General features: G+C 37.8%; 1 protein-coding gene across 9 annotated transcripts in view; it reads right to left on the bottom strand.

Annotated features, from left to right (window-relative positions):
- Positions 1-5,728: 5,728 nt before the first annotated feature.
- The window catches only part of mrtfaa (myocardin related transcription factor Aa), a 61,401-nt gene continuing 43,720 nt past the window's right edge, over positions 5,729-23,409 (bottom strand). For 7 of the 9 annotated variants that reach the window (XM_048199010.1, XM_048199001.1, XM_048199040.1 and 4 more), the window contains 15 exons: positions 22,995-23,050; positions 22,811-22,886; positions 22,493-22,654; positions 20,145-20,305; positions 16,748-16,885; positions 15,332-15,582; positions 14,350-14,518; positions 13,854-14,228; positions 11,704-12,252; positions 11,158-11,361; positions 10,952-11,068; positions 9,745-9,894; positions 7,632-7,706; positions 7,321-7,378; positions 5,729-7,215 (listed from right to left, as the gene is read on the bottom strand). In XM_048199010.1, coding sequence (XP_048054967.1) covers positions 6,683-7,215; positions 7,321-7,378; positions 7,632-7,706; positions 9,745-9,894; positions 10,952-11,068; positions 11,158-11,361; positions 11,704-12,252; positions 13,854-14,228; positions 14,350-14,518; positions 15,332-15,582; positions 16,748-16,885; positions 20,145-20,305; positions 22,493-22,654; positions 22,811-22,886; positions 22,995-23,050 — 3,074 coding nt within the window. In that variant the 3' untranslated portion in view covers positions 5,729-6,682. The remainder of the gene's footprint in view (positions 7,216-7,320; positions 7,379-7,631; positions 7,707-9,744; positions 9,895-10,951; positions 11,069-11,157; positions 11,362-11,703; positions 12,253-13,853; positions 14,229-14,349; positions 14,519-15,331; positions 15,583-16,747; positions 16,886-20,144; positions 20,306-22,492; positions 22,655-22,810; positions 22,887-22,994; positions 23,051-23,409) is intronic. The other 2 variants (XM_048199049.1, XM_048199067.1) reach the window with 2 other exon arrangements.

The raw sequence follows: 23,409 nt of genomic DNA, 5'->3' as shown, positions 1-23,409 counted from the left end.
TACTTTTAAACTGTTGTGTAAAAGTATGTGACTTTAGGATTGTTCCAGGTAGTGTGTTTATGTGATAAATAAATGTCTGAAATGGGTCATGTCTCTCTCACACTGCAGCAAGATGAACCTTAAACACACTGAGAGACGCAGAGATGATGAAATAACTGGGAAGGATTGCCAAAAGAAAGAGGAAAATTGCTTGCAAAAAAAGAGAAGCTTTTTTTTTGTTTTTAAATCAATAGAAGTAAACAACAGGGAGAGACACTCACAAGAGCACACACACTTTCTCATCTGTATCCATGTCTGCGGAGAATGGAGGCCATCACACTCCTCCCTATAGTCAGACATAAACACACACACTGCTCCTGCAAACCCCCAACCCTTTTTGTTACCCAGTTAAAACACAGAGTCAGCTATAGCTCCATCAATCATTTGTGTGAGAGCGAGAAGAGGGTGAACACATGACAATAGTCACACAAAAGATAAATGTTGGACTCATACGGACAAGAGGTCTACAGAACATGGTCACAGCAAGCTCCGGTTCTACAAGCACTATATCTGCATGTGTTCTACAACGTCGACCTGTCAATCACAGCGTTACTGTCACTACATGGGTCACCTGGGAAGGGTTGCACCAGCCATTCATCAAGTCTTTCCTAAACTGGAACATAAAGTTCACACTAGGAGCTTAGTGACTACTAGTTTACTTTACTACTTTAACCAAGTCTGCTCTTAATTTGGTTGTACCATTTTTATCTTAAAGTTGGGATGTAACAGAAGTAGCAACAGATCTTTTCTTCTGTATTGTGACATACATCCAAGTGAAACACATTTAACGAAGGGGATTTGGTTCTATGCATCAGTTGATGGATGGATGGAAGCAGATCTGATTGCGAGCTTGTAGTTGATTGTAAGGAAGAGATGGAGTTTAAGCAGAGTAAATAGTTGGAGAAGACTAAATTAAAAAAATTAAAAACATGCATGTATGAATCGTTAAAGGGTTAGTTCGCACAAAAATTTTAATTCTGTCATTAATTACTCACCCTCACGTCGTTCCACACTCGTAAGACCTTCGTTCATCTTCAGAACACAAATTAAGATATTTTTGATGAAATCAGATGGCTCAGTGAGGCCTCCATTGACAGCAAGATAATTAACACTTTCAATGCCCAGAAAGCTACTAAAGACGTACATTAAAACAGTTCATGTAACTACAGTGGTTCAAACTTAATGTTGTGAAGCAACAAGAATACTTTTTGTGTGCCAAAATAATAAAACAAAATAATGGCTTTACGAATCTTTTGTTTCGAAACAGTGGTTCGGAGCGTGTATCGAACTGCCAAAGTCACGTGATTTCAGTAAACAAGGATTCGTTATGTCATAAGCATTTCGAAATTTGAATGGTTCACCACTGGGGGGGCGTGACTTTGGCAGTTTGATACACAATTTGAACCACTGATTCAAAACAAAAGATTTGTAAAGCTTCAAAGCTTCATGAAGCAGTGTTTTGAAATCGCCCATCACTAGATATTGATGAATAAAGTCATTATTATTATTTTTTTTTTTTTGGCACACAAAATGTATTCTCGTTGCTTCATAACATTAAAGGGTTCGTTCACCCAAAAATGAAAACAATGTCATTTATTACTTCATTAAGCTTCGGAACGTTATGAATCTTTTGTGTCGAATCATGACTCGGATCGCGTGTCAAACCACCAAACTGAAATCACATGACTTTGGCGCTCCGAACCGCTGATTCGACACACTGATTCATTTGTGCTCCGAAGCTTCCTGAAGCAGTGTTTTGAAATCGGCCATCACTATATAAGTCGTTATTTTGTTTTTTTGGCACACCAAAAATATTTATAATACTCAATAATAAATAATACTCACATGAACTGATTTAAGTATGTCTTTAGTAGCTTTCTGGGCATTGAAAGTTTTAATTATCTTGCTGGCAATGCAGGTCTCACTGAACCATCGTATTTTATCAGAAATATCTTAATTTGTGTTCTGAAGATGAACGAAGGTCTCACGGGCGTGGAACGACATGAGGGCGAGTAACTAATGACAGAATTTTCTTTTTTGGGTGAACTAACACTTTAACATGCATTTAGAAAAATAGCGATTTTTTTTTTTTTTATTTCATGACAAATTTAGGCAGATTTTCACTCAAATAATTATAATTTGAGGTTTACCCTTACTGATCCTTTAACAAGCCTCCAAATCTTGTCTTTAAAAATCTTGTCCAGTTGAATTTTGGTTATGTCTTAATGGTTCAACACTTAAATATTCAGTGATGCACAAACTAGAAGTTGCCATTTACGCCATAATCGTGCAAAGTTTTAACTTACACACAACTGGAGAACCTGACCCGTTCTTGGAGAAAGCAATAAACTGACATGATGCATTTCAAGGATGTAGAGAAAAACTAAAGTGTGATACTTTTAGTGCAACGCTCATAGACATCCATTAATCAATGAGAATTTCAGACAAATTTGCCCTAATTTGCTGTATTCCTGCTTTGTTTCAAACTCAAAACACACCTTATACATGTGTCAAAAGCTTTCTTTACTCTTCAAGTACCCTTTAATAAATGACCTCAGGTCTAAAAGTCATGAGGAAGCACCAATGAAATGGGTCACCAGATGGCTCATAACTGCTGAGGAGAAACCTGCCCTATACTGAAAATGAAGAGATGCAAGACCCCCATAGTTTCTTTCGTCCATCAGGTTTTGACCTGCTCAGCTGAATCACCTTATTGTGTTGAATAAATTACATATGATGCTCTATCAATTGAGCAATACAACGACAAGCCCTTCCGTCTGCACAAGCCATTATTTAATTAATTCGGGTCGTTAAGAGAGGGGCTGTCTGGGAAAGGGGTTGGGTCAGCAGTCCATTACGGCTGATTGATTTCTGCATCTCTGTAAATTGATTAAACAATGTGATGAATGGACACTGAAACACTCAGCCAGGAGGAAAACACACGGGACAGGGGCGATGATGTCATCGGGGAGGGCATGGAACGTGGGAACAGACTGTTCCATTAGAATTTGAGAATCCTGGAAGGCTGCAGTTGCAGTGATTTATTATCTTGAATCGCTCATCCTAAGGTCAAGATACAATCAAATAGGTTCATCAATGGGTGCATTCGACGCCAGGGTGTGAATTAGTAATTTACGGGCAGGGGAGGCGCTCTTATACTCATCTCGCCAGAGGAAAGTTATGAATTTATAATCATGCCCGCACCATCTAATCTAACAAGCTGCCTGGAAACGCAAGGCTCACTGAACATGCATGAAATAGAGTAAATTTTCTGCTCGAGAGTCTGCTTTCACACTAAAAAAATACGAATGAATGAAAAATGTCACTCAGAAGGTTCAGCAAGGCATCACGAGTGTGCCAAACCTCCACATTAAGAAAGAATAAAGTAATGTGTATTACATTGTCAAGTGTCGAAAGTTCAAATTGTAAACTACATTTAGGTTCAAATACAATTTCGATAGTTTTGTGCTGAAATGTAATCATTGTTCACACACTTGCTCATTTTTGAACTGTCTCTTTAATGAAGCCCTCTTTAAATAGACCGGTTTACGGTCACATCCACCAGACACATTTGCAAGGAATATATGGATGTCAAGTGCTAGTTGACCATTTTGACCCAAACCTAGTGCATAATTTTTACCCCAACCACAATAATAACAATATAATTTGTTAACCAAGACTGTACTTTCCATCCTGGAAAGCACAAAACACATTTATTTTTATTTGTAACATTTAATCCCCCTATTAAAGATATTAAGCCCTGAGAGGCTCTGAAGCCCCACAAAAGACGACATTCAGCCAGTGAAGCATTGAGGAGTTTGATTCTCCAGCATACAGCAGGGGACGGTGGACTGGGGACCATGTGGACATGAAGTTCAATTTGGGCTCAACCACAGGAAGCACCAGCCAAAATTCTGTAAGTGCAATTTTCAAACAGATGGAGAGCGTGAATACTGCGGACAGTAATGCTGTTCCCACAAACAACGTCACATATGCCACACACACTCGCACACGACACAATTCATTCCTGAGCTCATGTACAATATGCCGAAACACTGAAAATCGCACATTCAAGCAATGCATAAAGAGAACAATATAAGTGCGTTTAAAGGTCCTTGAAATTTGAATTTTGCTTATTGATAAAATGCGATTATGCCTTGTTTATATGCGATTAGAATCTTCTATACACAAAAATATATACATTCAAATCATCTTAGAAACATTCATTATCTCTTAGGCTCATATTCCTTTATCAAAACTTCAGCCTGCAGACAGAAGTATTGATAAAATACAGTGCAGTATGTACAGTACGCTGTGTACTGTGATAGGCATATACAACATTTCAGTTCATATACAGTGCAGAATATTTACAGTAAAACATTTAAAAATTCTCACTCAGAGCTATAAGTAATGTTTTTGAAAGAAACAGGCATGTTTGATTTTTTAAGAACGTTAACATTAATGCAGCTTAATGTAATAAAGTAATTTCCCAGCACTTACCGCATCTTGTATATAACATGCGCAGTTTGAGCAAAATATATAGGATTATTTACTGGGCCTGAAACGTATGAAGCAGTAATACTTCTTTTAAGTTTGCCAAAATGTGATAAAAATGTGTCTTTTGGTGGTTATTGATAATGTAAACCTGGCAAGGAAAAGGAGTAATAAGGCTAATATTTGTACTCTCAACTTCAGAGCTCACTATGTTAAGCAATCTGAATTAATTTGTACTATTAACATAAGCAATCAAAACTTCAGCTGGCAGCTCTCATCGGATGGCGATGCTAGCAGGCTAGCAAAAACAAGGTTTGAATGGCTTGTCTTTCCATATTGAAAAAGATAACTAAAGTAGAATAGTCCATTTGTATTATAATTCAATCAAATTTTGAATAGCTTACTGGCTATCTATGTAGCCATAAAATAATATTTTTGGCACCTCTACAAAATGTTTAACAGATAATGTTGTGAATAGTAGCTACACAGATACACACACGTTGAGTCTCTTGTACTAATGAATAATAATAATATTAATAACAATAATAAAAGCAATACACCGTAAAAAAATCTATGTGATCAAGAAGTCATGGCAACATACTTTTCTATTACCTTAACTCATCAAAATAATTTAAAGGGATAGTTCACCCAAAAATGAAAATTTGATGTTTATCTGCTTACCCCCAGCGCATCCAAGATGTAGGTGTCTTTGTTTCTTCAGTTGAACACAAATGATGATTTTTAACTGCAACCGCTGCCGTCTGTCAGTGGTATAATGCAAGTCAGCGGGAACTTGGACTATAAGAGCAGACAAATCCAAATTAAACCCTGCGGCTCGTGACGACACATTGATGTCCTAAGACACGAAACGATCGGTTTGTGTGAGAAACCGAACAGTATTTATATCATTTTTTACCTCTAATACACCACTATGTCCAACTGCATTCATCACTCGATTCGTTTGGTCTGATCGCGCTCTGACAGCGGCAGTGATGTCTCGCGCATATACTTCAATGAGAGCGAGACATCACTGCCGTTGTCAGAGCGCGATCAGACCAAACGAATCGAGTGATGAATGCAGTTGGACATAGTGGTCCAAGTTATAGTATAGTCCAAGTTCCCAAGTTCCCGCTGACTTGCATTATACCACTGACAGACGGCAGCGGTTGCAGTTAAAAATCATCATTTGTGTTCTACTGAAAAAACAAAGACACCTACATCTTGGATGCTCTTTGGGTAAGCAGATAAACATCAAATTTTCATTTTTGGGTGAACTATCCCTTTAACCAATTTCAACCTTTAAATTAGAAGATTCAACTCAATTTTTTAAAGTCTATTTAAATTAGTTGAAATGACTTGTAACGCCAATTTGATTATATTTAAAAATAAGGTGTAGGTAGAAATGTTTACAGTGTAATATTAATAATAATAGTAATAATACTAATACTAACAATTATTATTAGAAGTAGTAGTAATAGCAGTATTACTAAAATGCTTATGCTAAAATACAAATGTCAATACTAACAAAATGTAACGAAATCTGTTGGCTTATGCTATAATTTTTTTTTTTAGCAACATTAGCTCAACACTATAAATAGGTGCATATTCTGTAGCTCTATGATAAATAACCAGTATGCACAAGTTGACCAGTTATATTTGGTAAAGCAATTTCGAAAAACTATTTGTTTACTGCCACATATTCAAATTTAAATTCAAAATGTGCACTCAGTTAATGAATTTGCTAAAATTGAGGCAAAAACTGGATATATACTGCTTTTCTGTACGCCTACTTCCATAAGCACATGTATGTCACTAAAACATTTGAGCAAATGCATCATCTAGAAAGCATCTTGTTTTGAGTGTCATATTATAAGAACAATTCACATATTTTAATTGATGAAAGCACAGAAACATCTTGTTCTCTTCGTTTCCAAATTTGGAAAGGTTTAGATGTGTTTCAGATAAGCAAATGCTCAAAAAACAATATATCAGATAGACTGCTCTGTAGGGGGGTAACATAATGTAACAATATGTAACATAATCCAAGTTAAATTAGTATTATGAGAATCCAAACTTGTTGAATCCAAACTGGAAAAGTCACCGGTGGAAACGAAAATAAAAGCGGTACTGTGCGAAGGAAGCTAATCCACTATAAACTGGACCAATTCAGATCAGAAGTGTCCAGAAAGTCGGCAGAAAATAAGCTAGAGGAGTCATGTCCATTCATAGGTACCATCCCTGGCCCCTCCTCTCCGGTCCCGCCCATTCCGAGCTCCAGCCAATCCATAGGATCAGGGGCGGAGTCTACCAAATCTGAAACTGAGTGATTGGAAAAACTCATGTCACAAGTATCCATCGGGGAACGTGGGTGGTCTAGGATACTCGGTGTGCTGAGCATTTGGTTGTGGAGGTCGACGATTAGCGTTGTCGGTCCCCCTGGCTCCACTCCCAGCAATGGTTTGCCAGTAGTGCTTTCCAAGAAATCTTCAAGACGCCCACCTCCTGTGTCACAATTGCTGTGAGCCTTAATGGAAGGAGGTTGAGGGTCTAAAATCGATGTTTTGACGGGCATATCAGAGGGAGGGGAAATATTGAGAGGGGAGGAGTTTGAGAAAAGGGGCGTGTTTGGCCGAAGCCTTTCGAGAACAGGATCAGGGCTGGCTTTGAAATTCTCTGAGATTTCTGTAGGACATAGGAAACAAAGCATGAGTGTGAGCAACTATATACTTTTCCCATTTAAATGACTTTGGATGACAATAAATATTAAAATAAATCATCAAAAATCACCTCCACGCTGAATTAGGATGTCAAACAGGTCGTCAACTTGCTGATGGCAGCCATTTTCCTGCAAGAACAACAACATCATTAGATACGCCAACATGGAGAGCTACTGGGATCTCATTCAGTAATCAGATCTTGGATCCGCTCCCCGAAATCCATTAAATCATTCAGTAAACAAATGAAATGGGAAAACAATCCTAAATCTGCACCATGTGGTGACAAATCATGGATTGCAGCACAAATTAACGTTCAGAAAAATTATTATGAAAAGAAAGGAACAACAGAAATTCGACAGCAGATTGAGTACAAGACAGTACCTGATGGCAAAGAGCTATGGGTGAACACAAGGTGGAAGGAGAGCGCAAAGCATGCTGGTCCAAACACATCTTCTCCTGAAAGACAGATATGGGTGCATATTACAGGACTCGTTCTGTCATTATTTACTCATCCACACGTTACTCCAAGTCATTTTCCCATGGAACACTAACAGAGGAATTCTGAGGAATGTTCATGCGGTTCATCTCCATAAACAAGTTTACAGGACAAAAACACCAAAATGTGACATTTGCACCATAAAAGTTGCCTATTGGACTTGTGCGTTATATTCCAAGTCAAACAATAGCTTTACTTGTAGTAGTCTATATGATTTTAATAGTCGTTTGAACCATATTTGTGGTGTTTATTTGATGTCTTTGTCGTTTTTGTAGATAGCGTACAAGTTTGGAATGATGCGAGGGTGATAAAATGACAGAGTGTGGTGGGAAGAAATAAAAGGTATGAATGTGGTTAAAAGAGAATTTAGAGTAAGATTAAGTAGAGTTGGTGAGGTTCATGATGCCATGCCAAACTATCAAAATAGTTAACATGCATGTTGCAATAAAGATGTGAGCTTTATTTATATCACAGACCTACAGCATAAATCTGTACTCCACTAACAGAATCTGTGCCATAGTCTAGACAAAACTGCAGTTCGACTGAAGTTCCTATTAGAATTCCTGCCTCGTATGACACAGATTTTGTTATTTAGCTGTAGAAAAGAGTCTTGCTGGCCTCAAGACAGTCTTTACATAGAGTACAGACACAAACATGAGCTCTGCTCCAAAATCCTTTTTTGTAACTCTTTCCAGCTTTACACAGTCAACAATTCTTAATCTTAGGTGTTCTGAGATCTCTTTTGCTCAAGGCATGCTTTATATGAGGCAATACTTCTTGTGAAGAGCAAACTCGAAACATATATATATTTTTTGACTAGAGTCCAGGTTAGCTGAATCATGACTCCAGTTAGCTTCTAGTGAAGATTTTAGACTAAGGGAATCACATTTTTACGTTTATACAGGATTGCTTTGCTTGTCTATTATTGTGACTAAACCGAAGATCTGATTTAAAGGATTAGTTCACTTCAGAATGAAAACTTCCTGATAATTTACTCACCCCCATGTCAACCAAGATGTTTACGTCTTTCTTTCTTAAGTCAAAAAGAAGGTTTTTGATTAAATCATTCCAGGATTTTTCTCCATAAAGTGGACTTCACTGGCGTTCAACAGGTTGAAGGTTAAATGCACCTTCAAAGGGCTCTACACGACCCCAGACGAGGAATAATGGTCTTATATAGTGAAACGATTGGTCATTTTCTTTAAAAAAATAAAAATTATGTAATTTTAAACCACAAATGCTCATCTTGCACTAGCTTTCTGATGCACCAAGCATTACGTAATGACGTTGGAAAGGCGATGTACTGTATGACGTAGGTGAAAGAAACAGTGTCTGCAATGTGCAAAGACTAAGACAAAACGGCCTTTATATAAAAAAAAAAAAAAAAAAAAAAAAAGGTAAAACAATGTCGGACAATTTTTGTCGGAGTTAGGAGGAGAAAATAAGAAGGAGCTCTTATTCCAATGTGATTACGTAATGTGTGGCCCAGAACAGAGCAGTGCAAGACGAGCATTTGTGGTTAAAATTATACAATTTTTATTTATTTTTTTTAGAAAATGACCTATCATTTCGCTAGATAAGACCCTTTTTCCTTATCTGGGATGGCGTAGAGCCCTTTGAAGCTGCAATTTGGACCTTCAACCTATTGGTAGCCGCTGAAGTCCACTATAAGGAGAAAAATCCTAGAATGTTTTCCTCAAAAACCTTCATTTCTTTTCGACTGAAGGAAGAAAGACATGATGAACATCTTGGATGACATGGGGGTGAGTAAATTATCAGGAAATTTTAATTCTGAAGTGAACTAATCCTCTAATGCATAAATCCAGTTAAACCCAAAGGGTTCACATTCTTTTTTTTCATACTGTACATGCAATGCTACATTTGAATTTAGTTAAAACAACATATATTAGAAGGCACCATAATGTAAACAGCATCTAGATAGGCATCAAACAAGGTTTTGAAACAGATCTTTGGTGCCTACACAAACAAAACACTTACATTGTTGTTGTTGGGAGATGAGGGGACGGGCTCGGTGTCGTTCATGGAATCCACTGAAGAGAAGAACTGTTGGAGATTGGCTGGTGCTGAGATGGATGTAGAGCTTGATGTTCTGTAATTGCTCGTCATGTTCAGGTCTGGCTTTAGTGCCTGTCAAAGTAAAAACATGCATCTCAATTAGTCTCGATGTTAATGGGCTAATAGCCCATGCCTGCAGCCCTCATTTGAACACCAGTGAAAGTGATTAGTCATTAACATTTTAATAAGCGAGTTTAAAAGCCTCATAATTGTGTTCAATGACTTGTCAGGAATAAGTGATGCTGCTTTATACATATCATTAATTTATATGAAGGAAAGCTGACCATTTTTGGCAAAAGTCCTTCCCTATTAACTATCATAGACTCTCAATTACACTGACATCTTAAAGAAGGAATGCTATTATTCAGAATAGCATTCTAGCACAATACGAGTACGAGATTTAAATACGAGATTTTAAAAGTATGTAACATACTGTGTGTAGTATGCACATTTTCTATATGCATATAATTCCCCTTTCAATGTGAGAAAACATGCAGCATACCAAGTCGGTACTGAAATTTAAAAAATGTGATGCTTTGAGCGCTGTTGAGCGGATTCGTAATCACCTCTGATTGGCCATTGTGTTCACAAGCTCAACAGATATGTCTGTGATTGGCTACAATGATTAACGCACGGGAACGTTTGAAAGCACACGGAAGTGTTTGAATTTGAAAGTGGGAGCGTTTGAAAGCAGGAGTCTATCAGTGGACTGCTCCGCGATATACACTTGCTTTCAAACGCTCCCATGTGTATCTGTGCAAGTGCTTGGTGAAGAGCGTCACTGATGACTATTTACAACGTTTTTGAAGCGCTGATCATTGAATCCAATCACAGACGTATCCGATGAGCACGTCAACACAATGGCCAATAATGAATAACAAATCCGCTCAACAGAGATCAAAGTGTCAAGTTTTTAAAATTTCAGTTCTGACTTGGTCCCAAAGTCAGTACTTTTGACAACTCCAACCCACAATGCAATGTCATCTGTGACTTATCTTTTTCTCATTTAATTGATCAGACTGACAAAAGTTAATATTTTTACACAAAATCATGTGACCATGTATGTGTTTTGCAGAATTATTTGATTCCAAGAAGCACAATGCATAAAAAAAAGTGGTTTTGAACAAACCTTTTTGATTGGCTGTTTCAAGATGACAGTTTGTATGGGCTGTTCAGATTGGATGTTATTGTTAGGCAGTTCAGTCACTGATTGGTTGGGTAACGTTGTGGATGTAGATTGTAGTCTCTGAAAATGACATAAACATCAATCATTACATAATAATTTAACAGATTTTGACAACTTTAACCATTGATACTCAACTCCTTGAGTATTACCTGTAGTTTGATCTGATTGGTTACTTTGCCCTGGGGGCGGCGGCCTCTGGCCGGTGTGTCTGTGTTTTGATTTGACAGTGTTAGCAGGAACTGGTTGCCATTGCAGTCGGTCACTATCGTAGGGGTGGAGTTTGAGTTATGTCCGTCCACTGGGAATGAAGAAACTGGATTTGACTGCTGGTTGGTAAGTGCTTGAGGCAACTGCTGGAAAAAATAGAAAAGACACGATTTTCCATTACAATAAGTGTCTGACTACTGCTGTGCTGCAAACATAACCCCAGGGGGACGCAATGAAGAGCTAGGGTGTCAGGGGAAATGTTCAGGGAAAAACAGTGTAAAAACATGTAGTACGATAATAATAAAAGCAATAATAACATAAAATATGTACGGTTTACCAAACGTGACATTCTTTCTGTTTCATACTGCTTTCTAAAAACAGTTTCTTTTTTCAGTTCTTTTAATTACTCTGCTAGATAACAATGTAAACGTGATCATATGACTAATCTCAAAAAGGGAAATGTCACGCCGTAGAAACACTGTACTGACTTGTTTCTGTTGGTTGTGCTGTTGTTTTTGTGTTTTCCTCTTCCTCTGATGTGCTTGTTGCTGCAGGTTACGCTGATTCTGTTGCATTACGAGCTGCTGTTGCTGCCGTTCCTGCTCCAGCTCTGCTGCTTCCAGCATCCTTTGCTGCTGCATCTGCTCTGCCTGTGGGAACACCTGCGGCTCTGTTACCATCTCACTCTCCTCCATCACCTCTATGACCTCTTCCTTTATGGTCGCCCTGACCGCCTCCATAGTGACACCAAGAAGTTCCTCTTTGACTCGGATGGGCACGCCCACCCGTTTGCCCTCCAGCTGTGAGCGCAGCGTTTCGACCAGCTGCTGCTTCTGCAGCAGCATGCGTGTGAGTTCCTGAATGCGCCGGTCTTTCTCCTGCAGCATCTGGTCTTTGTCTATAGGGGGCGCAGCAGACTGGGATACCAGGCAGCAGGAGGAAGGAGATGTCCGGCTGCCAGGCTCCTCTTTAATGCAGATTGCTGTGGGGAGAGGGGAAGAAGGCTGCAAGGACAGCTGGGTAAGAGGAGAGGTCACCTAAAATGGACATACATAAATATTATGAGCTCTTATACAAAATATGACTAATTAAAACAATTCAAAATACTTGTTGTATATAATTGTATACATTCTTGGGGAACCGACACAAGTATAATCAACAGAAGAATCTACGCTGGAAGCGGCTGATATATTGCAATGTGCAATTAGTTGATGAACGCACTGTGTGATTTCTGACTTCGCAGCACAGCTACTTTACTATCAAATAATAATAACATTTTATTTGTTTTTATATGTCTTATGTGTGTTAAGAAATAAATGATTGCCATGGACTTTTTGTTAAAGTGCCCCTATTATTAGTTTTGTTTTGGAGGTCTCTTACAACATGCATCCAAGGTCAAAAAAAACTTTCATTTTCTCATAATATACAGTGTACACCTCATTTCTCAAAAAGTCTAAAAACGGCTTGTTCGTAGATTCAGTCTCTCAGTCTGACCAATCAGCTACTCTGCTCTGATTGGTCAGACAGCCCATTCTGTTGCGATTGGTCTACTGCTTACAGCGCATGTCAGAAACGAAATGCCTATTACCATCTACATTTCAGCTCCAGAGGCTTCTTCAACACTTGATGCACAGTGGTACAAATGATGGCATTGGTTTTTCTGTGCGAGTCAGTACGAGTCCTCATCCTTTTGAAGACAATAACTTCATTTGTAGTGCACTTTGATCTTTAAAGTATGCAGACATTTTACATTCACACACGGCTGTATTACACAGTGCATGAAAGGTACTATTCGAAAAAGCATAATAGGGACACTTTAAGTACGTTCTGATCGTTACAAGCCAGTATGATGTTTCTGTCGTTCTAATGTAGATTGACATTTATTAACCAAATAATTAAATAAATGAATGAATAAATAGAACAAATACAATTCATAACAAATCAATTGTATATACATATGATACACAGATATAAATAATTACTAAATTATATTATTTTATTATTATTTTGAAACGAATTATTTAAATTATTATTAATTAAATCAATTTTTATGATATCAATTATTATATAAAAGATATATTTCATTAAAAATTTAAATTTTTATTTTCATTTTACTGTTGCTAACATCTAGCCTAATTATTATTTTATTAAATAAAATAAATTACTTAAATTATTATTAATAAAATTGATGATCATATTATTATAAATTATATAACCAACAGATATATTTTTATTTTACCACCGCTGAAGTCTAGCCTAATTATTATTTTGAAATAATCTAAATGATTATCAACAAAAATATATTACAATATTACTATCAATTATATAACCAAAAATTTTCATTAAAAATAAAGTAGGATTTTATTTTCATTTTACTGTTGCTGAAGTCTAGCCTCAAGCTCACATCTGATTGGTTTGTGGTGAGTCGACATTCGGAGGTGTCATGCAGCTTTCACACTAGACAGCCTCGGGCTCTAGCTGTTGTGGTGCAATGCTTCACTAGGCGCTTCCAGTGCAGACACAGTGTAAAGTTATCTGTAAATGTCACTTTGTACACGCTTAGTAACGTTTCACAATCGCTAATCCAGAAGTTACCCGTTTTTATTTATCTGAAAGCTAGTGGTAGGAGAGCATTTACCATTTCCCCAAAAGCATCCCCATTACAGCTTGTTTCATCTGGGCTCAATCCAGTTGATGAGCGCTCTGAGTGGGCGGGGGAAACCGGAGGGGAGGAGCCAGTGCTGCCAAACTGCATTATCTGTGGTGCCGTCTTCTGAGCTCCACCCCTTTCAGCAGTTGCAACAAATGGGAAGGAAGCGACCACCATGCTCCTGTCTGTTAACTGGTAGAGAGAAGAGTCTCCTCCTGCTGAGTGTGTGCTGGTTTTAGAAGATGTTGGTGCAGTGGTGCCACCATGCTGCTCCTGAAAATTCTTCAGCCGTTCAATAAGGTCATTTTTGGTGCCCGAGACAGTTAAGCCACGCAGTTTTAACTCCTGCTTCAGCTCTGCCACCTGCAGGAAATGAAGAAAACGACAGGATGTGACAGGAGTCCATTTGATTAAATGCAATTTGAATAGCCAGTCAGTGATCAATACTGTAATTAAGAATGACAAGCATAGCACGTGATTCGACCTTTAGCTCCTCCAGGTTGGGAGGCAGAGGCCCTATATTAATCCCGCCTCCATTTGCAGTGGTCTGTTGATTTTGACCAGTCAGATTAGTAGATATTGATTGAGGTTGCGTGTCATTCCTGGATGGTGATGGGCCATTGGCTGAGGCAAGCTGCTGATCAGCAGGAGGCCTAAATAAAGTGTAAAAAAAAAAAAAAAAAAACATATAATTACCACAATAATAATGTGTACAAGTTTTTTTTTTTCAAAGTAACGATGCATTAAATTGATCAAAAGTGACAGTAAAGACATTTATATTGAGAATCTTGAGAATTGAATATTAGAATGATTTCTGAAAGATCATGTGACACAGAAGACATGAGTAATTGCTGCAGAAAATTCTGCTTTACCATCAAAAGAAATCAAATAATAAATCTAATATTATGAAACTGAAATTTGAAACTACAATAATATTCCACAATATTACTGTTTTTACTTTTTTTGATCGAATAAAGGTATATAGTTTTAATTTTTTTAACAGCCTTTTGGCATAGGTTTTATGCCGGATGCCCTTTCTGACACTATCCTGCACTGAGTGCATAATTTAATATATAATTTAAAGGTGCTCTAAGCGATCCTGGGTGGAGTAACTTCCTGTTGACGTTCGAAGTGTTGTCAAACAAAACAGAGGATAGCTAGACCCTCCCTCCTCCTCCTCCTCCCCCTCCCCTCAGTGCTTCCTGAAACAGTCATGAATGCGCATTTAAAATCATTCTTGTCGGTTATTGGCTGGAGCATGTTTATTATGATTCGTGGTCCAGGCTGCACCAGTTTGTTTTTATTGGCGGCTACAGAGACCGTGTTTTTTTACAGTGTGTTCAGGGGACAGGCAGCTAGCGGATAGTGAGCAGATGTTTGCTGTATGTGACAAAAAATGTTTTGGCCTAAAAACGCGTGACATCACTTAGAGCACCTTTAATATACAAATATATGGTGTATCTTACTTGGGAGGAGCAGGTAAGATGGTGTGGTAGTTGTAGTTTTGTTGCTGTTGGTTTATGATCTGAAGCTGGAGGAAGAGCTGCTGCTGATAGAGGAGTTTGGCGTAGGAGGAGTCGAGCAGAGGCGGAGGCTCACGCTCGGCTTTCTGGTCCGGAGGAACATACTGGTGATATTTCAGCTTCTTTACTTTTGGTTTATTGTCTCTCACCTTCTTAGAGCGCTGAGCAGGTCGCTCACTACTCACTTTACCACCCTAAAGAAGACAGAAAGAGATTATGATTAAGCATTAACAACATGTTAGTTATTCAGACTAATCACCATCCCAAGTCAAAGTGACAATAATCTTTAAACTGGTGGGGGAATGTCACCTTTTGACCAATGACATTTGATGATCATGACCTTTCCAGTCATTCATAATAACTGGATACGTTTTATTTCATATTACAATACATAATGTATTTTCAATAGGCTGTAACGGTACTTGTATTCGTCCCAAACCATCACGGAGCGGTGCATACAGTCAGACGACGAATACAGGCGATTCACACTCCAATCCAGAATGGGGCATGCATGGTAACGCAACGCTGTTTGCTTACCGCCACAAGAAGAGGAGACGATATATGCACCAACCCAAAACAAGAATGGTGAGTTCAGATCACTCAAGAGCCTATATGCTGAGTTTCGATTAATTTTTGTGACACGCTCTACAAACTTCACAGAAAGGAAACTGGGACAGCAAAAAGCAGCATGCTGTTTGTTTTCTTTATTTTACAAAAGCACATTGTTTTGTTTTATTGTGAGTGTACACAAACAAAAACTAGACTAGTTTTGAATGATGCATTATTCTTATGTATGACCATATATGATGGAGTATTCTAAGCTGTTTTTGCTGTTATAACGAGACAAAATCATTTGGCATTGTGCCGATTTGTGGCATGGAAGTCTCACAACTACAGTCAAGTGATGAAATTTGCATGTCCTGAAAATGGGAAGCCTCAGGTGCCGCTTCACTGGCTGTCTCTGCTTTGTTTACTGCTTAGTGCTTAATACTCTAAAGGGGGCTGTGCTATGTACCAACCACCTCAGGGAGGACTAAATGCTGCTAGGGGGAACAAACTGTACTTTGCTCTAATGTCTGTTCAAAACAAATGAAAAGGAACCTAGCATTAGGGATTTGTTGCCTTTTTCCTGTTGTAATGAACTCGTATTGAACCCCAGAACTGAGGTATGTGTATCGTTACAACCCTATTATTCAACAAGTAATAAAAAAAAAAATGCAGGGTGACTTAATAGTGTCAAAAAACTAAGATTAGCATGGAAGAGGATTGTGGCATTATTGCACTTTGCATGATAGGACACGTGTGCAAGACATTAAAATTGTAATTACAGCTGTCCTGGGTTATAAGAGGAACCATCACCTTTTGTAGTGCAGGAGCTTGCTTGTGGCCTGTTGTTCCATTGGCTAGTTTCTGCTGAGGGGCGAGGCCAGCTGCATTTGGCAGCGGAGGTGGTGGAGGAGGAGGAGGAGGAGGAGGAGGAGGGGGAGGGGGTGGGACCTAAGAGAAAAAGGAGGAGCACATGAACTTAAGGAACTCTATCATGATTGTGTGACTTTATTCAGTCATGTGTGTACAAATGTGACTACAGGACCAAAACATTAATGTGTGTAGATGATCAAGAGCGATTACACGCATTCTTGTTAGAATAAGTGTGTGCGAAAGTCTCTGTGTGGATGTTTAATGAGCTGAATGAAGATGGTGAGCGTTGCAAATAATTCAGAGCTCTAGAGAGCTGACTGAGCATGAGGAGCTACACGAAGACTTCAAAGTGTGTGTGTGATATTCTGATGATGATAGATTATTACTTTATAAACCTTAAGGCAGGAACACACCAAGCCGACGCCGACGAACTAGTAGCGACGAAAGCAGACTGAGGGGTTGGCTCATGTCAGCAGTGTGCCAAGTTGGCCTGACACACCAAACCAACGCTCGACATCCGAGAGCCAAGTAGCACGTCCGTGAAATGCCTTTCCATACCAGCAGGTGGCAGTAGCTGCCAATCAGAATGATCAGATGGCCCCACGAGCTCCGACGCCGATTCAACATGTCGTCAAAAAACTAAGATTAGCATGGAAGAGGATTGTGGCATTATTGCACTTTGCATGATAGGACACGTGTGGAAAACATGATGAATCGGCAAAAAAAAAAAAGCCGTCGAGGACCAACTTCAACCGATGATGAGGAACACAATGAGAAAACTTAGTCGGCCGACGAACAAACACTGCCCAACGGTTGGCCGTCAGCTTGGTGTGTTCCTGCCTTAGAAGGGGATTTACTGAAACTGCCAAGATTAACGCAGGCTTAATGGAAAACAAATTGAGACTACCTGTATGTGTTTGAGACACTCAATTCATATACTATGCCCTTAAAGTATATACGTCACTGGTGATGACAAAGTATATACTTTTGGCATACTTTTACATACCACTAATATACATACATTACACTAATATACATACAATTATATAACACTAATAACCCTTATCACACATCATTTGCAGTTTTATTTTAGTCTTATTTATATTCTATTATAGTATTTATTAGGGGTGTGACGAGACGGGTATCTCACGAGACGAGACGAGACGAGACTGAGAATGAGTTCATGAGATGAGACAAGACTTTTACACACTATTTTTAAGAAATCCTCAGTGGCGAAATACAACAATACTCAAGCACTGTAAAAGGTTTTGCCACTAACTCAACTGACTGACTTCTCTTCTGTATGATTTCAGTCTCTTCAGATCTTACTGTACATGATTTATGAGCTTCTACAACTTTTGACCCTCCTAACTGAACTACTTTCCACAAACTGATCATAGAAATAAAAAATAAAAATGTTAACACTTTATAATAAGGTCTCATTTATTAACATTAATTAGCAAACATCAACTAACAATGAGCAATATATTTGCTACAGTATTTATTAACCTTTGTTTATGTTAGTTAATAAAAATAGTCATTCATTGTTAGTTCATGATAGTTCACAGTGCATTAACTAATGTTAACAAATGAAACCTTATGTTTGTGCTTAATAAGATTAAGAGAAAGCTGTTATTCATTTATATGGTAACACTTTACAATAAGTGCAACGATAACCGCACTCTCTCAATATTCAAAGTGCAAATAAGACCAAATGTTTCTTTGATACAGAGCTGAGAGATGGTTACAACTACACTGCCCAGCCTAAAATAGCTTTCATATTGAGAGATATCTGTATTCATCAGGGAGCAGCTTTCAAAATGCGGGTATTGAAATCGCGTTTGAATGCGCGCTCGCGTTTACTTTCACTTTCAGCGATTGCGCGTAACTCTGTAAATATGGAGCGGGGGCGACCGTTATCCAACTGAATTAAATGTTTTTTATTTCTATAAAAAGCAAAACGACAGTGGAGCCGTAATGTAAACGTAGCGGTGCCATATTCCTTCATAATCATCCTAACACTCTGTCATGGCAATATCACGAGACTACTTTTCGCCTCGACGAGAAATCTCGTCACATTTTAGTCTCGCAAGATCTCGTGACACGAGATCTCGTCACACCCCTAGTATTAATATTTTGAATTAGCCTTTATTTTTATATTTTCAGATTTTAATTTTGTTATATGCTTTTGTCATTTTAAAATATAATATTTAATATTTTCTTTATAAAAATATTTAATGAAATTAATGCAGCATCCATTTTTTCTTGGCCTGCTTTGGCTAGTGTTAAGGTCGTTGCACACTGAGTCAGAAATTTTCGTATGCATTTTTTCATATTCGTCATCTTAAAAATTTGTTGTTACACACAGAAACCTTGCAAATGAATCCGTTGCGAAAACAATTAGCAAAATCCCGAGCGATTCAAAGTTTACTTCAGGATGTCAGAGGCTCAGTTTGATGCTTTGCTAGCGATACTGGAGCCACAAATTAAAAAGACGACCACCAATATATATGTATTTCACACTTTGTTTGCCATACAGTACTTTGTGCTGCGAATCAACTTGCCAGACACCATTCTGGATTTTGGCGTTCGCTTGTATGGTGGCTCTGAATTGTCAAAACACCTCTCAAAATGCTTGCTACGGATGAGAAAAACACCGAAAATTTAACCCGATCCAAATTTTTTTATGATGGCCGAAAGTTTCGGAGGCAGTGTGTAAACGTGAATGACATAATATGAGGTCGCATTTATTTTTTAATGTGCAAAAATTTCGGATGAAAATTTCAGACTCGGTGTGTATGATCATCACACTATCTGGATTCCACTCGCCAGCTCCATGAAGTGAGAGAGAACGGCCGGCCTTTGTTTGCACGTAGGCCTATCCTATGATCGGCCAATCATTCATTCAAGTGTTTTTAAACTATTCAAGTGTGATAAGATGTAAAAGAGAACTCAGTTCGGTACTGGTGCACTGTCTGTGTAGCAGATCTCAGCACCGATTTCAGTTCTCTTTTATCAAAACACACAAAAATTGTCAAAATGTCTGTTTTTGGCAAGTATCTTCATAAGCACAGTCTTAAATGAGTTAATGCTTCACGTTGGTGCTGCAATAATACCATGGATGTGCATTATACAGTATTTCTAATAATTCAGTGGCTTGTTGTCAATTACTCCTTAATTAACTGACATTTTTATTTCAGCTTTATTTCAAATAACAGAAAAGATCTGTAATAGTTTTAGTTAACAATAACAACACTGAATGTTTGAATGTTAAGCCCAAAATATACTTCGATCACTTTGAGGTATAATTTTATGTATGCAAATTAAGATATGGCACCTGTTTTGGTGTTGTTTCATTGGCTGGTATCTCAGGTGGAGAAGGTATGTGGGTGTGGCCAAGGGGAGAGTCCTGACAGAGTAGCTGCTCCGGTGAGAACGCATCACTGCTTTCCTCATCAAACGAAGAGTTCTCTGCTTCTACTTTTGGAAACTCCGTCTCTGATGGTGAGACAGCGAAAAAAGAACGGTTAGAGTAGAACATACAAGATTTTTACTTTTTCTAAAGAAGACATCAGTGGCGTTTACCAACACAAAACTCACTGCCACAATGCCAAGGTGTTGCTATGTGGTTATATAAAAAAAATACATATTTTAGCAATAGAAATAGTCAGCGATCTTAAATAAGAAAAAGAATGCATTTGATAAAACAACATGAAAGAAACCTCTGATCTTAGTGCACTATTTCCCTGTTTCACACTGCACTGATATTGTCCCAGAGTGAATAATAAAACCTTTAAACTTCACTGGATGATTTAATTTGAGCATGCTCTGAGAGTGTGGTATTATGTCGATAATCATTAACTCTCTAATTAGGGTATTTAGGGATTAAAACAGTTTAAGTCATTCTGTGCAAACGTCTTTCAGTGTTCCTTCTCTGTGCTGCATTGTGTGACGCTGCATAAACTTCATGGTTAATCGACTCTTGCCACCACAGAGTGGCATATACTGTATGAACATTAATGTAAATTCCCCTCTAATTAATTTAACTTGGTGTTTGATGCACACCGATCTCATTACCATAACTCCGCATTAAATTATCGCCCTCTGCACCGCTGCAGGAACGTGGCGGAATATAAATATGAAGAATGGAATGAGCAGTGGAGTGCCTGTGTATGGATATGCTGTAGACTGAGGAAAAAAGGGAATGATCCCGCAGAAATGTTGAGTGAGAGGAATATAAATGTGAATGTTAGCTTCGATGGGAGAATTATCCAAATCGTGAAAATAGAGCTTTGCTTCACAAAAACAGCGAATAAAGAGAAAGATGGAAGGACTGAAAAGGGCACATAGATAAAAGATAAAGATTTAGACAGAATGAGGATGAAAGAGAGTCTGAAAGTTGTAACTGCTATCTTAAAGTTTCATTTTTTGATATTATGGCAATATATATATATAAGATTGCAACAACTAATCAACAAATTTCTAATTTCTTAGACAATTAACAGTAGGCTTGTTCTTTGTTTTCCTTAAATATTATTTATTTAGTTTACACTGAATATAATTAATATTCCTTCTAGCTATTTAAACTTGCAAAAGAAAAGAAAAAATCAGTTTGAAAGCAGTTTATATAGTAATTGCACATAATGTATTGCATATACACTGCCCTCCAAACGTTTGGAAACACCCCTGGCAAAGTGTGGTTTTGGACGAGATCAACATAAATCCTTATCATTTTTTGGTGCAAATACATTACAGTAACTTGACATTATCATTGAAGACCAGCAATAATAATTTTCATTTTGATTACATAATAATGGCAATATATACATGTCAAAATCAGACATGCCCCTTTGCCAGCTGTGATGCCTGGTTACTGGTTTAAACTTGGCCCAGGTTTGTATTTATTTTTGGGTCAGCACACCTTAATAGCTTCAACAATTGATTTCCAATTAAGTTTAGATACAATGAACCAATTAGAACCCAGTTTAGGTCAGATAGCTGCTAATGGTGCATATTTTGATGTATAAACTGTTTATATAATAAAATATGTTTTCATAGTTTGTGTTGTCCCTCATCAGTGCAAAATTATCACAAATTAAAAAGGATTCACGCCAATATTGTCCAAAACCCCACTTTTCTAGGGCGTTTCCAAACTTTTGGAGGGCAGTGTACATGCATATATAAATAAAGAATATATATGATAATATATAAGAATATTACAAAAATAAATAATAATAATATTTATATTAAATAACTGACAGATTATCAGCCTAATTGTTATTTGTAGTCCTAGCTATATTATAAAAATATAATGAAAATAATATAAACGAAAATGAGACATACATACATAATAGTTTAAATTAAGTACCAATTACTACATGTTAAATGGCTGACTGTTTTTGTTGTAACGGTTTGTATATTGGTCTATAACTAGATAAAGCTTTTACTGAACTGCGTGTTTACATTAGTAGTGTTGATAAAAGACTCCTGTGTGTTTTTGAAATGTTGATTATTGTAGCCAATCACAGACATATCTGATGAGTGTGTCAACCCAATGGCCATTCAGAGGCATTTACAAATCTGGTCAAAGCATCACATTTTAAAAATTTCAGCACCAGCTTGGTACTAAAGTCAGTACTTTTGACAGCACTACACATTATTGTGTTTCTGGCTTTACTTTAGTACCTATGATGACTTGTTTGAGGCTGCTGTCAACTGGAAGGATATTTTTGTGAATGAGCTCCATCGGACCAGGCCGCTGGGAGATTTTATCGTTCAGGTCGTCAGCTAGACGAGCTCGTTTCAGCAGAAGCTGCCTGGCCTGAAGAGATGGCTCCGCTGACGTCTCTATATGCAGGAAATACATACAGTTAAACATTCTGTATATAATCCAGTCATATTTTTTTAAACGTTTGGACGCCTCTGTATATGTCTTAACCTCTGGACTCTCTATGAGGTGTGTTTCTGTGTTTGAACTGGAAGGGGTGTTAATAAAATGCTCACCTTCAAGAATGTGCATCCTGACCAGCTCTGACCTCTCTGGGCGACTGCGGATCTTTCTCTTCAGGTAGTCCTCAGTCTAAGATACAGGAGGAAAGTATGAGAAATAAAGTGAGAGTGTGTTTATTTTGGCTTCACTGAGAAGAGATGATTAAAAAAAAAAAAAAAAACTGGTTGGAGGACTTACCCTAGCTCGTTCTAAACTTCGTCTCTGCTCATGAAAGGACGCAGAACTTTTCAGTGCTACAAAGTAAAAAGACAGAAAGGGAAAAGACTATTAAATCCAAGTTGACATAAAAATGGATAAAGTTTCTATTTTTAAAAAAAGAAAAGAGCTGTGAGAATGGAAAACATTGTTCAATAAATGAGAAAAATCGTAAATAGCAAACTTGTTATCTACACTGTGCAGATTGCAAGAAACGTTTTTGCTTCAGTGTGGTGCAAATACTTTTCATAGTTTTTTTTTGGGATCAGGTGAAAATTTTACTTTTATATAAATGAAAAAAAGTGCTTGTAGAAGACCTTGATACAGGAACAACTTATTACACCACATCTCTTTATACCAGGCACACATACGCATTTGTACATGCAAAATCTAAAAA

This window comes from Megalobrama amblycephala, linkage group LG1 (genome assembly GCF_018812025.1).
Source record: "Megalobrama amblycephala isolate DHTTF-2021 linkage group LG1, ASM1881202v1, whole genome shotgun sequence".
NCBI classification, from domain to species: domain Eukaryota; kingdom Metazoa; phylum Chordata; class Actinopteri; order Cypriniformes; family Xenocyprididae; genus Megalobrama; species Megalobrama amblycephala.
Note: the sequence above shows the minus strand (reverse complement) of the source record. Positions and strands in the feature narration are given on the sequence as shown.